This window comes from Podarcis vaucheri (genome assembly GCF_965113315.1).
Source record: "Podarcis vaucheri genome assembly, chromosome: 15".
NCBI lineage: Eukaryota > Metazoa > Chordata > Lepidosauria > Squamata > Lacertidae > Podarcis > Podarcis vaucheri.
In genome coordinates this window covers 27,688,220-27,704,418 of record NC_138753.1, presented here as the reverse complement: position 1 = coordinate 27,704,418, position 16,199 = coordinate 27,688,220, and the positions used below count along the sequence as shown (strand labels likewise).

At 47.0% G+C, this 16,199-nt stretch overlaps 1 protein-coding gene across 3 annotated transcripts in view; it reads left to right on the top strand.

The window, feature by feature from the left end:
• The window catches only part of ZBTB16 (zinc finger and BTB domain containing 16), a 190,682-nt gene extending 179,749 nt beyond the window's left edge, over window positions 1–10,933 (top strand). For all 3 annotated transcript variants that reach the window (XM_082200425.1, XM_082200426.1, XM_082200424.1), the window contains exons 6-7: window positions 2,947–3,114; window positions 6,273–10,933. In XM_082200425.1, coding sequence (XP_082056551.1) covers window positions 2,947–3,114; window positions 6,273–6,502 — 398 coding nt within the window. In that variant the 3' untranslated portion in view covers window positions 6,503–10,933. The remainder of the gene's footprint in view (window positions 1–2,946; window positions 3,115–6,272) is intronic.
• The last annotated feature ends 5,266 nt before the right edge of the window (window positions 10,934–16,199 follow it).

Sequence of the window (16,199 nt, the reverse complement as noted above, 5' to 3'; positions counted from 1 at the left end):
GGGAGAGAGAGAGAGAGAGAGAGAGAGAGAGAGAGAGAGAGAGAAGAAAGGGTACCAGCTTCAAAAAAATACTGAGTAAGGCAAAATCTGTGTAGGGAGTTGCCATCCTGAGTGAAAACCTTTCTTGAGCATCAGCCTAGGGATCCATTAGCCCATGGGTAGCGAGCATTGTGCCTCCAAAATGCTGGGCCACAATTCCCATCAGCCAGAATGGCCAGGGATTATGTGAGTTGTAGACCAACAACATCTGGAGAGAGCTACATTGGCTACCCGTGCATTGGACAGAGTCGTGTCACAAGACCCAACCTCTTGATCAAGTTGCTGGCTCTGTCATGTCATAGATGGGGCCCTGCAGCTGAGTGGGACTGGGACTTTTCCAGGCCATCAGCAGGAAGCTGTGGCGAATCAGATGGGAACAGATTCCCAGATCCTGGCAGATCTGTTGAAAGGAGGTGGGGGTAAATTCCATTAAAAAATCAACAAATGCTCCAGGGAATAATGATGTTTGAAATTGACATGTACAGGAGGGCAAATTTGTAGCATCCCAAGTGCTTTGGGAGGTTGTGGACTCTCCTTCCTTGGACGTTTTTAAGCAGACATTGGATGGCCATCTGTCATAGGTGCTTTAGTTGAGATTCCTGCATTGCAGGGAGTTGGACTAGATCAATGTTCCCTAAACTTGGGTCTCCAGCTGTTTCTGGACTACAGTTCCCATCATCCCTGACCGCTGGTCTTGCCCAGCTAAGGATGATGGGAGAGGTAGTCCAAAAACATCTGGAGACCCAAGTTTGGGGAACACTGGACTAGATGACCCTTAGGGTCCCTTCCAACTCTACAATTCTATGATTCTTCCACTTGAGTGTCATTTAGGTCTGCTAGATCACCTCACCAACCTAGTGTCCTCCAGAAGCTTTTGACTACAGCTCCCAAACTGGCTGGGGGCTGGTGGGAATTGTGATCCAAAACATCTGGAGGGCACGAGGTTAGAGAAGGCTGTGCCCAGACCGTCAATACCTGCACACACACACACCATATCCTCTTTTTGCACAATGAACATCACCTCACCATCTTGGGCTTCTTTAATGACTCACAAGATTGTCCTTCATCCTAATGATTTGTGTAGTTGGGTTCCCCATCTTGGTGCCGAGCGAACTATGGCTCCTTTGAGAAGGACTGCCTGATAGGAGTTTTCATGCAGATGTTCCTAAACCACTTCCTGGCAAGAAACAGGAGAATTGTTGTAGAGGAACAGAACATGCCTCTTCCATCACCTTCCTTGGTCTCATTCTTGTTAGCAGCATGCTGGGATGGGGGGTGACCTCTCCCTAATGGGGTCCCTTCCTCTCTCCAGCACAGCAGCCCTCTCCGTCAGCTGTGCCTCGCTCTACTAAGCGCTCCTAACCCCTTTTCTGGATTTGCTTCTCAGGCTAGGAAGTTGCCTGCCTTGTTAGCACCTGCCTCTCCTGAGCCAGGATCTCAAACTTCCCAAGGGCACCGAATCCAAAGTCAAGAAAGGCTGTGACTAGATACAGCAGCCCCTCAGCTGAGAAGCTGCTAATTCCCATGAACGATGGCAGACAGAAAGAGTAAAGGAGCCATCACACAGCTGCCATTTTGAAATGCTAATTGAGGCATACAGATTTCCACCCATTCAGAATCTTCTTTTGTCTCACCCCCATGTACGCGCCTTTCAACCTGCTGTGACCCCTAGCCCTGGCCAAAAGCCAGGACTCTGACACAGATGAGGAGAGAACAGCTGAATCCAGAAGGCCAGCCATGAAAGAATGGTTGCTCTAAGCTGGATCCTGTCATCAAGAAGCCTCCTGAGTCAGATCCCTGCTCTGCCACACCCTTTGAATGTTGGATAAGTATCTGAAGAGGGTGCTGGCTGTACACCTGTAGTCTTTTTGGTGTAGTGGTTAAGAGCGGTAGTCACGTAATCTGGGAAACCGGGTTCGTGTCTCCGCTCCTCCACATGCAGCTGCTGGGTGACCTTGGGCCAGTCACACTTCTGTGAAGTCTCTCAGCCCCACTCATCTCACAGAGTGTTTGTTGTGGGGGAGGAAGGGAAAGGAGAATGTTAGCCGCTTTGAGACTCCTGAAGGGGAGTGAAAGGCGGGATATCAAATCCAAACTCTTCTTCTTCTTCTTCTTCTTCTTTTCCATGTGATGGTGGGGCAGTTGCTCAGGACTCCTGATCATATGGAGGAGACTATACAAGTGTATCCACCTCTCCCTTCAGAACTAATTGCCTAATATATGGATGTCAAGAGTGGAGTTGGAGTCTTGCTTCCCTTCCACACAGTTCACACCTAAAGGAGGCTCTTCTCTTTTTTAATTTTTTTTTTTTAATTTGGTTTTACGTATTTAAGTTTACACATCCAAAGTTACAAGATTCTCCCGAATCTCTGGACTTCTCACCTTCCCCTCCTTGGGTTCTGTTATTAAACCTTTCCTACTACATCTTTGTTTAAATAATCCAAGTTTTTTATAACTCCATTGTATCCATAGTTCTCGCTTCATTACAAGTGTTACTGCAGTCCTGATAATGTTTTCAACTGTTTACAGTGGTCTTTAAGGTAAATTGTCATTCCCCCCCCCCCATTCCTTATTAAAATGTTGGTCTTCCTGGTTCCTGAGCTTTCCGGTCAGTTTTGCCATTTCGGCATAGTCCAACAGCTTCATTTGCCATTCTTCTCTGGTAGGGACTTTATCTTCTTTCCATGAAGGAGGCTCTTCTTGACAGAGCAAGAGGTCTGCTTGGCGCTATCCAAGGTGCTGGAAGTCCAGCTCAACACTACCTGCTGGACTAAGCCAGATGTCTCTTGTACACTATGGGCTCTAGCTGGGGTCAGGGCAAGGAATGACCCCTGGCCCCCCTTTTGCTTCTATTGACTTATATCCAGCTTGTGCCTTTCCCCACTGACAGTCCCCATCTGGTTGTAGGTGACCACCCATATGAGTGCGAGTTTTGTGGCAGCTGCTTCCGGGACGAGAGCACTCTGAAGGGCCACAAGCGCATCCACACTGGAGAGAAGCCCTACGAATGCAACGGCTGTGGCAAGAAGTTCAGCCTCAAGCATCAGCTGGAGACCCACTACAGGGTCCACACAGGTAAGGAAAAGGATTCAGCCGTGGATCTCAGGCTTTCCAGGCAGAAGATGCCAATTCACCGCTCGGCATCTCAGGAGCTCAGGCAGCAGCAGAGCTGGAAAAGAATGTGGAGAGTGGCTGTCAGTCAGAGCAGGAAATATAGAGAGAGTAGGAGCAAGACTTTGGCAGCTCCATATACAGTATGCATGGATGGTGCTGTTGCTCAGCTGTAGGGCATGTGAATTACAAGGAGGTCCTTAGCTCAATCCCTGGCATCTCCAATGCAAAGAATTTCCAGCAACTGAGCTTTGAGTCTTTCTACCTAACAGAATTACTGTCAGATGCAACAGATAGTACTGAGCTAGATGGACCAATATAATGTTCCAAATCCACACTCTCCTTGGGCTCTGCAACCGTTTCCTAATATCACCCTGCTAGCCCTTGCAAGCTATATTTAGCAAACTTCTTAGATGCTAATTTAGGCATTAAGCAGTCAATAATAATGAGGACACGGGTGGCGCTGTGGGTTAAAACGGAGAGCCTAGGACTTGCCGATCAGAAGGTTGGCGGCTCGAATCCCCATGACAGGGTGAGCTCCCGTTGCTCGGTCCCTGCTCCTGCCAACCTAGCAGTTCGAAAGCACATCAAAGTGCAAGTAGATAAATAGGTACCGCTCCGGTGGGAAGGAAAACGGCGTTTCTGTGCACTGCAGAAGTAGTTCTGCCAGAACTCCATCTTGCCAGAAGTAGCTTGGTCATGTTGGCCACATGCCCCGGAAGCTGTCTGCGGACAAATGCTGGCTCCCTCGGCCAATAAAGCGAGATGAGCACCGCAACCCCAGAGTCGGTCACGACTGGACCTAATGGTCAGGGGTACCTTTACCTTTAATAATAATAATAATAATAATACAGAACAGCCCCAGATACATAGGAGATGACATTCTACTGGGGATAGGGATGACAAAGAGTGACTGGTAACCCCTGGCCCAAAAGCAGACTCCTGAGAGAGGTACCAGCAGCCAGCTCAGTCTTTTCTCCCTCCATTTGCACTGAACAGGTATGGGTATCATGGCAGGAAGGGGATGGGGAAAGCAGCAGAGTGAAAGTGAACTATTGTCATTCAAAAAAGTGAGGTGCATGCACAATGCTGGCTCCCTCGCTTTTCTTGATCTGCGATTTCTGAATGGCACCCCTTGGATTCCTTTGGAAGTTGAGCAGGTGTCCTCAAGGAGAAGGTTCAAGTTTCCTGGAAAGGTAGCTCATCCATGCCACTTCTAAATGCCCCCCCCCACAGAATTTAACAGGGATCAGAAGCAGTGTGTCACACACCCTCCCCCTGTAAGGCCTCACACATGCTCAAGATGAGCTGAGACACACGCCCTTGGCTCCAGAACCTTTGCAACTCACATGTGCTCCATAAGAGACATTCAGGGGTGCCATCGGAAAGAGGGGTGAAGAAAAGAAGCTGAAAATGACTTCCCTGTGCAATCATTTGTGAAAGCTGAGTTCTACAGCATCTGCTTTGCATGCAGAAGGTCCCGGGTTCAACCCCTTGCATCTCTAAGTAGGGCTTGGAAAGACTCTTTTGAAACCCTACAGAGCCACAGTCCATCAGAGTAGACTGAGCTAGATGGTCTGATTCAATATGGCCAATTCCTATTTCTGCCTTCATGGTTGCAGCAGAAGGCAGCCCTCTATATAGGCAGCCCTGAGGACAATTTCCCTTATTTCACCCACCTCTTCCCCATCCTTTTGCTGCTGAGATTCCCCACTTTTTTGAGTACAAGACAGAAGATTTATTGTGTACCGTGGAACCCAGATCTCTCACTGCCAGCTAGCGAATTGCTGAGTGCATCAGCAGCCCACAACTAATATAAATAGCAGGTCAATATTTAGATCACTTTTGCTGTTCATTACTTCATTATTCGCTCTGTCTGTGCACAGAGCAGGTATCAATATTGAGAAGACTGAGGCAGTTAATTACTGCGTCGAAAGGAGCCCCCTTTGGCTTTCGATCGGGGCTGCCGTGGACAGTATCGAAACATATCTCTCCGGGAAAGACCGAGTAACTCTGCTGTAAAGGTGATGGTCATTGCATGGTAACCCGAGCCCTCTGCAAGGATGAAATAAGCCCATAGCCAGTCAACAAAATACTTACAGGCTTGCAGTACTCCCCCCCCCCCTTTATGCATTTAGCCACAGCTCTCTGTGTGCTGTGATCTCACAGGAACACAGAAAAGGTTAAAAATGAGGTATTGGACACAATACAGTTCCCTAGGGAGGATCTCTGCTGCCTTTTTAAAAAGCTTCCGGGGCTTATAGCAATTCTGAAATCTCAAAAGTCTGGGCATAGCTCTTTCCCATGACTTGCAAAGAATGAATTATGCAACAACAACAAAATAGCTCAGATTTTATTTGACCAAGCTGAGGAATTCAACCTTGCTTTCTGAAGAATCATTAGGCTTCCCGGCACAAAATGTTGGATTTAAGTACACTTTAAGTACAGTGTACTCAGCCTTGCTTAGACTACAACATGAGAGAGACCAGGGTTCAAATCCCACCCACCCATGAAACTCAATGGGTGACGTCGGACCAGTCACTCACTCTCAATCCAGCGTACCTGACAGGGCTGTTCTGAGGATAAAATGGTGGGGAGGAAAACTATGCACCCGAACTTAAGCTCCTTGGAGGAAAGGTGGCATATAAATGTAAATAATTAAGTAAATGAATAAATACATAAATGCTGTTCTTTTTGATGGTGGCTGAGGGGTTTTGTAGCATCCTTTCTTTCATTCAAAATTACATCTCTTGGATATCTGCACAATGCAGCCTCCCTGGGTGCCCATGTTTCATTCAAAGCCCAGTGTAAACATCCACCCTTGGGGTTTTTTCAAATCAGGAAGCCTGGGCAGCCATGGAGGCTGCAGAGCACTGGAGAAATGTTTCCTGAGAATCAAAACACACCGCCTTTGGCCACCTTGTTCGAAACCCACCAAAACCCCCAAGGAATTCTCAAGAGTCTTGAGGATGGGGCATAACAATGGAAACCTCTTTCACAGGGGATCAAAACCCCTTGACAAACAGAAGGGTTGGTTTTTGGCTTAGGCGCCACCCAGAGCTGTCATTTTCCCCAAATCAGTGACTTTTCCCTTGCCCCCTGCCTTGCTTCTCTAATTACAGGTGAGAAACCCTTTGAGTGCAAGCTCTGCCACCAGCGGTCCCGAGACTACTCTGCCATGATCAAGCACCTCAGGACCCACAACGGAGCCTCCCCATATCAGTGCACGATCTGCCTGGAGTACTGCCCAAGTCTTTCTGCCATGCAGAAACACATGAAAGGCCACAAGCCGGAAGAGATCCCCACCGACTGGAGGATAGAGAAGACCTATCTGTACCTTTGCTATGTCTAACAGGACAAGAGGAGGGATGGAGGGATGAAGCTGGGAAAGACTGGGCAAAACCAACCACCCCCTAAGTGGTCTCTGGCCTCCCTACTCTCCTTTTCCCTTCTTCTTTTTCTCTCCCCAATCCCACCCCACCCCACCTGGTTCTGTTTCTGTCCAACTAGGATTTGCTGGCAATCTCCTTCCTAGCTCATGAGGGTCCTTGTTGCAATCGCAGCGGGAGTAAGAGAAGGAGGAGTGAAACTCTTTGGAGTTCCCTGGCCAAAACGCACAAGAGGCTAACAACAACAACAACAACAAAAAGCCCACCCCTCTCTCAGCCCAGCCCTAGCCATGTCTTCAGTTGCCTCATGCCTGTCTCTGTCTCTCCATGCACATAAAGGGCCTTAGGAGGGGTTTGGCTTAGCCTCTTCTACTCCTTAGTGGGGCTGTTGCATTTTACTGAGGCTTCATTCATGTTGTAAACTGAAACCAAGTCCTCACTCTTGCGTTGCCGTCCTGATTTCTCCCAAGGAACCTTGGGAACTGCAGTCTTACGAGGCCTCTGAGGATTCTCTGTTAGGTATATTGTGACCTCGTTTAGATGCAGATCCCTAGCAGCCCACAATCCTTGGGGAGAAGGACACCAGTCGGGACAGGCTTCAGTTTACAGTGTCAACATTCCCTGGAAGCTGCTCTCCACCTGCTTTCCCCGTCCCATCCCTTTGGCAAGTGGCTTGAACCTCCCAGTCCATTCTCTTTGGAGCAGGAGTGTTGCCAGAGGTTGAGGGGGCACCAATGAAGTGGTGTGGGATTGGAGAGGTGTGCCACAGAAGGTGCTGGGGTGAAAGTTTCAGGTGGTGTGTGGAGCATTGTGCCCTGCTTTCCTCACTCTTGAGGGTCTTGCGGGGCAGAAGGGGTGGGAGTGCTGAGTGTTTGTGCCTGGCCTTAGCCAAGGGGGAGGGTAGGACTGTTCTTACTTTGCTCTCCAGAGTGGGGAGTGGGTAGGGCAATGGAAGTGCTGAGATGCCTGCAAATCACATTGTCACTATTTCCCCTATAGACACCCCTCCCTGTGCTTCCATTTTGGGCCTATCGTTTGCATCATGGCTGTGCTCCTGATTTTCCCACAGAGCATGACCAAGGTCAAGTTGAGTTTACAAGAGCACACAACTCACCTGTAGACCATCCCTTCTAGGTCACAATGCTTTCTCCTGACCAAAGACCATTCTATGCATTCTTTTAAATTTAATTTAATGTTTTCTTTTGAGTGGGAGTGGGAAAGGGGTTCGGGTGAGAGAAACCAGTTAGGGACAGCATAACTTTGCACATTTCTTAATATGAGTGGTCAGCCTTCTCAGAGGAGCTGGGGTGTGGGGAGGACAGTTATTTTTCAGCTCCTTTCAAAATAGGCTGGTGTGAGACGCAATGGCTTCCAGGAACAAGCACTCTGATCTGATGATCTGACGACCCTGGAATTTGGGAGAGGGATCTGATGTACAGAGAGTTTCCCCATTTACTTCCATGAAGGGACAAGGTCCATGCACACATTCCTTTGTGAACATGGAAGTAGCCCCATCATTGAACTAAAATATGAGACTGGCATTTGCATTATTGGTGGGCATGAGGAAGCCTAGGGCCGTAGTAGCTATCCAGCCATAATACCAATTCTTAGCAATGGGGCACTCTGCGTTTGCAGAGTCTTGCCTTCCATAGCCAATAATAGTGCCCAGTTGCCATGCATAGTTTACTGAATTGGGATTGCAATTTGCTGCAGTGTCCAAGGGGACTTCATGGGCTCATGTGCATGAGTCACCCCTCTTAGGGCTGAATGGGCATCAAAGGCACATGCTTCCCCAACCCACCAGTGCCAGCCTTCATACTATCTGCACAAAAGTTGGGGAGGAACTGCTGGCCTAGCGAGGCAAGTGCAGTCTGCCTACAGCAACCACGGAGGCACTTTGCATTCTTACTACAGTAGGTCAACAGAGAGATAACCCATCCTCAGTGGCATAGCGTGGAGAGGCAAATTTCTGAGGGGGTGCAACCAGGTTCCCCCACAATAGGCTCCTTCATAGAAGTTGGAGCTGCAGGGAGACAATCCATTCCCAGGTCAGGTCTTTGGGACTGGGGCAGTGCTGGTGCCTTCTTCACCTCTTAGCCAGCGAAGGGATGCCCAAAAGCGTCCCTCCCCTGGGCCAACCAAGAGGGAAAGAGTGGAGGGCTGTGGTGCCACCCATCGAGGAGGGAGGGAGGAAGAGAAAGGCAGGAAAGCACTGACAGAGCCACGTATATGGTCCACAACGCCTTGCTGCAAGGGCAGGAGAGTGAGGAGACACAGCTTCGTGTTTCTCTGCCTTATCCCTGCTCCCTTGATTAGATGCTGGACGGTGAAGGGACTGACCACTGCTCAGTCCACTAAGGGAGTGCAACACTTGCTGATCCTGCCCTGGGCACCGGCAACCCACGCTACACCCTTGCCTATCCTGTTAGGTCTGGCCAAAGGGTGAAAGGCACAGATTGAGTCTCTATCTCTTGTGGAATTTGGGAGGGAAATGTTGACTGTAAGCAGTGTGCGTGTGTGTCTTCTGGCAGGGTTCAACCCCGCTTCTTGAAACCCCCCAGTGAGGACTTTGCCTGGAGTTACATTAGCTGCCTAGAGGGGTGGGCCAGCTGGTTGTCATCCATGGGAAGGACTTGTCCTATGAGTTGCCTGCCACCTTCTTGGAGCAGGGAGCGGGGAGCCTACAGCTTTCCAGATGTTGCTGGACTACAGCTCCCAGCAGCCAGCACGGCCAATTGCAAAGGATGATGGGTACTGTAGTTCAGCAGTATCAGCTGCGCCCCTCCCTCTTTTTCCAACTTGCTTAGTTCTCCAGCATCTCATACCACAATCGGGGCAGTGATCTTGAATTCTTCCTTGTTCCTCTTGGCAAGGTGCCCTAAGTACAAGTGAGGCCCACTTCCTTCTTCTGTCCACCCCCCACCCAGGTGATGGCTTTCGAAACATGCCCGCCCCCGCCCCGCCAATCCTCCTGCCCAGTCCTCTGTCTCCGAAGGAGTCGAATGGGAAAGGCTTGTTGTTTTTGCTTTCCTTTGTCTTTGCTTTCTTAATTTTACGTTACGTTTAATGATTTCTGCATTTAGCACATTGTACTTGAAATTACCTCAGTTTCTTGTGACCTCATGAGCTTGTTTGCATTGGCTTTTTTGTGGGGGAGAGAAGTGTTTTAGGTTGAGTGCTGAAAGGGCTGCATCACGGCGCCTCCGGAGAGAGTATTTGCGTGATGCGCCAAAGTGCCACAGCACAGCCACAAAAGCGCCGTGGCAGTCGGTTCCCACGTCAGCCTTATTTTTTATTTTATCATGTATTATTATTACCAAAATTGGTGTTTTGTTTTAATGGCCTGCCTGATGGAAAGTGGGTCGTATTATCTTGAAAGCTACCTCTTTTAAATTGGGGAGGGGGGGGTTGGTGAGAGGGGTTTTTTTCGCAGTAAGGGAAGCACATTTTTGCAATATTTGTGGTTTTTTGTTAAGTTTTTTTTTCTTTTCTTTTCGCTTTGTGATGTTCATTTCAATTTTCATCTCATGCTTTATATTTTTGCCAGTGTAAATTTTTATTCTGTAATTTAGCTTCATTTTATATACGGGGGAAAGAAAGTTTTAGGGGAGCCTTGCATAGATGGAAGAAAAGGGAATTTTAACGGAGTGTCTCTGTACTGCTGTCCACCCCACCCTACCCCTGCTCCTCTGATCTTGTCTCAACTGTTGGTTAAATACTGAAGGCCTTAAAATGGGGTGGGGGGAGCGAAGGAGGGAGGGGGAGGAATAAGAGGAGAGAGAATATGTGTCATTGTAACAGTTGATAGAGTTTTGACAGTTTAGTGAAAAAGTTAGCGATTTGGTAAAGGAAGAAAAACGAACAGTTAAACTTGAATATGTGAATAGCTAAGTAGAGTTTTGTTTATAATGTGAAGAAAAAAATATGACGTCATTTAAGGCAGACCCTTTAAAGAGAAATATGCAGTAAGCGTACCAATGTCACATTTTGCCAGAGATGGCCATAAGGTTGTGTCTATGTGCTCCCGACATTATTGGGCTATTGATGGTGTTCTTGTTGTTTTCTTGATTTTAAAAAAAAAAGGTTGCTCAATTGAGGAGCCTTTGCCCTTCCGCCCCACGCGCCCACCAAGCTGAAAGTGTTGGACTGATGACATTATTTGCAGAGTGTAATATTTTTGTAACATTTGTTAGTCCCTGTGTCAGTTTTAAGCAGAATGATGTTCTCTCTCTGACCCCTCTCCTTTTGTAATGTGAACAGGAATCTGTATGCCTGCCTGCGTGTGTGTGTGTGTGTGTGTGTGTGTGTGTGTGTAAGCCCTAGTATTAAATAATAGCAGTATTGTTGTAATCTAGCATCACATAGGATGGTACTAAATCAGGGTGAAATCGCAGCTTCCTAAGCGCACTTTGGGAAACGCATTTAACCTCCTGGTCAACCTCTGTGTGGGCCTTTCCTGCATCCAGAAATGTGGCCTTGAGGGAGGCAGGGAGGCGGCGGTGATCCTTGCAGTTTCCTATGGAGGCATCCTTACCGGAAACAGTGGCGTAGCGTGGGGGGTGCCAGGGGTGCCGGCCGCACCGGGCGCAACATCTGGGGGGGGGCACGAGTCCAGAGGGAAGGGACAAGTTCCTTCCTCCGCCGGGCTCCCCGCCGCCACCGCCAGCCTTGCGCCCTAGCGCGCGCGCCCCCCGCCGTCGCTGTGGCTGCGCTCCGCTCACTGCTCGCAGGAGGAGCAGCCGCTGCAGCAGCGCCGACGCCGCCACCGACGCCTGGCCGGGCACGGGCAGCCTCAGCACCCTGCCGCCGCCATCCCCTCGGCCCAGCCACAGGCGGCGGCTGCTTCTGCCTCCAACCTCCTCTGGGCAAGCAGCGTTGTTTGCGTGGCAGCGCCAGCGGCAACTCGCAGGTTAGGGGTTGGGGGGGCGCAAATTACTTGCCTTGCCCCGGGTTAGGGGGTGCAAATTACTTGCGTTGCCCCAGGTGCTGACAACTCACGCTACGCCGCTGACCGGAAATGCACATGTTCACTGCAACTGCCCTTCCCTCTTCTGCAGGAAGATGCCATTTTCCTCTGAATGTTTTGGTTGTTTGCAAGGCATCTGCTACATTATGAATGTCGATGAGAATGTGGGCGAAGTTGTTTTTGATCAGTGAACACAACACAATCCAGAAAATTGCCAGGTTGTAGGGATGGGGAAGCATGTTGTTGACTTGATCTAAAAGTTAGGATCGCACAAACCAGATCTGAAGTTAGAAGGGAAAGGGATTCCCCAACTTTAAAGCACCAGCAGTTTTTGCGAGGTGCTCTATAGAGTGGCCTGATCGCTGGGTTTCATTCGCCACGCAAATAACCCCCACTTAAACTGCCATTTTTTTAGCACACTTTATGGTACTCTGGGGTACAAATGCCTTACACAATTTCCCTTCAAGCTTTGCCCACCCGCCGTATGGAAATTCACAATTCTGGCTGTCCTGCATAACACTTTTTATTTTTTGCAAGTATATTGCTTTGGGAATAAACGTCAAAAAAAAAACACAACCGAAAGCATTTTCAGATGCATTGTATACATACATGTGCGAGTGTGCATTTTCTGCATGTCTGCGTGAGAAAGAAAAAAAATAACTTTTTTCCTTTGAGATTGTTTTTGCTGCTTTGTGGCGGAGGGAGCAAGACAGGCACTGATTTAGTACACAACTTTGGGAAGATGGCTTGTTTTATCTTTGTGCCTAGTAAAAAAAAAAAGGATAGGATTTTTTTTTCACATTTAAAAGAGGGGGAAATTGCTGCAATGCCTGCTCAGTTATTTGGTACCCTGGGGAAATGGGTTGGACTTTGTTGCAAAGGGGATGTCATGGTATGCTCTACTGTCCTTTATTTGAGAATTTTTTTCCTCATATGCCCCTTTCCCCCCGCTTCCAAACTCCTGGCTTCCTGTAGGTTTCAGCGCTTTAAAGAACCCTGAAGTTGCTTCTTCTTGTTCCAGAATGCCACCATCCTCAGTTGTACTAATAGAGGCAACAATTTGCCAGCCACCTTTCCAATTAGTGTTCACTCTAATTGTCCTACAAATCTTCTGCCGCACCCACCCACCCACCAGCCCCTTCCCCCTGAATGCTTGCTCTTCTGTTGTGGTGTGAGGTTCTCTTGCTCAGTCACCCACCATTGTAAGCTGTAGGGTGGGGTATCTGAGGGCTCATCTATACTGCCATTCAGCGTGGACAGGAAGCGCATCATGTGCTTCCATTCCTTCTCTCTTGCCCCATATGACATTCTCCTCCAAATTGCTGCCTTCCCACCTTCTCCCCTCCCTCGATCTGGATTTTCCCACACAACGACAGGTATGAGAGAACCTGGACCGAGGAAGAGCCAAGTGTTGGAAGTTGGTGATTTGGAGGAGAGCATCACTTGGGCAACGGATAACGAATGGAGGCAGAGGAGAATACCTTCCATATTCAACAAGAGTCTGGATGAGTCTCCTGATCTTGCCTGGGCCTAGAGAACTTCCTCACCCACATTTGCTCCCCCTGCTGCCATGACATCCCTGGGCACCCTAGGGTGCCAATATCTGGGCGTGTGTCTTGGTGTTTGTTTTACATAGTGTTAAAAGTATGCATGATCTTTTGAGGCTAAGAAGCCATGCTATGTCTCCATGACGTTTTATGTTCATAAAATATATATATATATAAATATATATTATAGCACTGAGGACCAATTGTTGTCCTTCTGGACCAAGCAAATTTAAAAGCTTATTATTAATTTTTGTTGGTTTGTTTTCGTTTTTCGTTTTTTTGCTCGTCTCTTAACGTTGTGACAGCACAAGTGCCAGTTTGATTGCTTCGTATTAAAAAATGAATAAATAGTGTTTTTAATTGCTGTCCTGGCTCTGTCTACCTCAGCACCTCCTGTTAGCCTAACTTTAGAAGGTGCCCATTTGTTTTTGTTTTTGTTTTAATTGTTGTTGCTGTTGTTATGTTTCGATTTGGGGTTTCCCACCCCCAGCCCTTCCTCCATTGTGTATTTTTTTCCTCTGTACAAAATATTCTTCCATTTGTTCCTTTGCAGTGCTGCTTGTGAGTCTCGTTATGTGTTCCTCTAGAGTCACAGACGCATTTAGCTTAAAGATAACACACACACACACACACACACCATAAATCAGATTCCCTCCCCCACCCTGATTAAAAAGTTGTGGTTGTCCCTCCCCCACCCACTAGTTGCCGCTGTCTGCCTCTGCATCTGTCCTTCTGTGTTGGGTGCAGGTGTGGTCCTTTGTAAAATCTTCAGTGTTTCTGGCGAGGAAAAAAAAATTAAGAAAAGGTTTAAAAAAAATTAAAGAATTTACTGCTGCAGGTTTTTTTCTCTCTCCATTTGTCACTAAGTGAAGTTTGTGCCTTCTATAGCAAAGAGAATATTTTTTACATCCTACTAACAGTAGATTTTTTTGTAGTGGACATTTTTTGTATTTTTATTTATAAGTCTCATAAGGAAAATAGCAATGTTCAGTTGTATACCTTGAATCTGCAGTTAGGAAAAAAAACCCAATAAAGTTAATTCAGTCGTTGATACCTGTTGCCTTGGTGTTTCCTTTGGCTCCCTGCATTTTTATTTTTATTTTATTTTTTTGCTACTGCTGGTGTGGCAGGATTGGTTACATATGATGAACTCACTTGCCTCATTCCAAATGTCCTCTCCCACCCCACCCACTCCGGCAATGCCTTCAAATAATAGAATTGTAGAGTTGAAAGGATCCCCCCAAGAATCATCTAGTCCAACCCCTTGCAGTGCAAGAATCACAACTAAGGCATCCATGATGGGTGGCCATCCCACCTCTGTTTAAAAACTTCTAATACAATCCACCACCCTCCAATGGAGTCCATATGAACCTACCTGGAACCTGAGATCATCTCCTGAGGCCCTCCTTCATGTGCCTCCTCCTTGAGAGGTCCGAAGGGTAGCAACACAAGAACGGGGCCTTCTCTGCAGTGGCTCCCCATCTATGGAATGCTCTCTCCAGGGAAGTTTGCCTGGCACCTTCATTATACACCTCTAGGTGCCAGGCAAAAACGTTCCTTTTTAACCAGGCCTTTGGTTGATCCAATTTATATCCTATGCCCTTTTAAAATGTGGGTTGGGGGTTGGAGGGGCTATTGAGTTGTTGTTTTTATTTTTATTAGGTATTTTGCAGTTTTATATCCTGATTTTATTCTCTGAACCACCCTGAGACCCTTGGGGTCTCTAATTCTAATTCTAATTATTATTATTATTATTATTATTATTATTATTATTATTATTATTATTCCACTGTCAAACAGTTCTCGCTGTCAAAAGGTTCTTCCTGGTGTTCATTTGGAATCCCATTTCTTATAATTCGTGTCTATTCATTCTGGTCCTGCCCTCTGTAGTAGCAGGAAACAAGCTTGCCCCATCATCCATGTGACAACCCTTTAGATATTTGAAGATGGCTCTCATATTACCTCTCAGTCTTCGCATCTCCAAGCTAAACATTCCCAACTCCCTCAACTACTCCTCATAAGAAGGCTTGATAGTGGGGCAATGGGGTAAACAGGTGGGTCCAGGTTGGAATGTGCAACGTTAATTTGACTCCAAAACACCCTGGTGAATGGATTTCAAAATGGTGGCCCATGCTTTGTTCATGTGCATGTCCATGTTAAATATACTGAATTTGTTACTGTATTTTATTGCTTCCTTTGTTTCTTATGTCGTTCTTTATTGTAAAGTACAGTTTGACATCTATAGAATGTGAATGGTAATATAATTAAATACAACGTAAGAAATAAAAGAAGCAATAAAGATACAATTAAACATTGTACAGCATCTAGCACAGAACATCACAATTGCTGCCACAGGCAAAAAACGTATCATTCAGTGGTCTGTCATTTTCAATTGGTCTTTAAGGAAGCAAAGTTTTGGAACCACCAAACCTTGGAGCAGAAGTGCAATCATCTCTAGGAATGAGGATCTCCTGGGTGAGGGATGGGAGCTCCATGCTGCCATGGCTAGTGGAGGGATTATCAACACATACTAGTAAATGTTAACAATCTTCAGTTTCTACAATTGACAGTAATATACATTTTTAAATATTCTGAACAGGCTTCCTTTTTAATTTTTGAAATGCATCCTCTAATATGAGAAAGTGTTTAGACGTTCTCCAAAATGGCTTCCCCGATGATGTTGTAATGATGGATTAAACGGTTTCCCCCGTGTTAGTACTGCTTTAAGGTCAGTAGAAAAGCATCCAGGCCAATAGGGGGAGCCCCCTTTCAGTGCACTCCACCTTGTAAGGTGCCAAAGTGTCCAAAGGAGAGCATCTAGCACCTTTTCACCAATGCTCTGGAAGGCAGAACAAAGACGGTATTTGAAAATGGGGGCTCAGCAGATAGGCAAATGGAAAGTCCCTTATGTTCTCCAGAGCAGGCAATATGGTCCTGTGCTTTAAGTGTCACCTTTTATTCCTGTATTAAGACATCCATATGCTGCCTATAACAACATAATAAACAATGTAGATACATAATATCCATAAAATGCAACCGTAATGTCCAATACAATTTGGTCCTCCTCTCTCTGGCTGCTGTTCTATCTGTGCTTACTTGGGTCCATGTCCTACTGAACTCAGTTAAGGCTTGTTGTTGTTGTTTAGT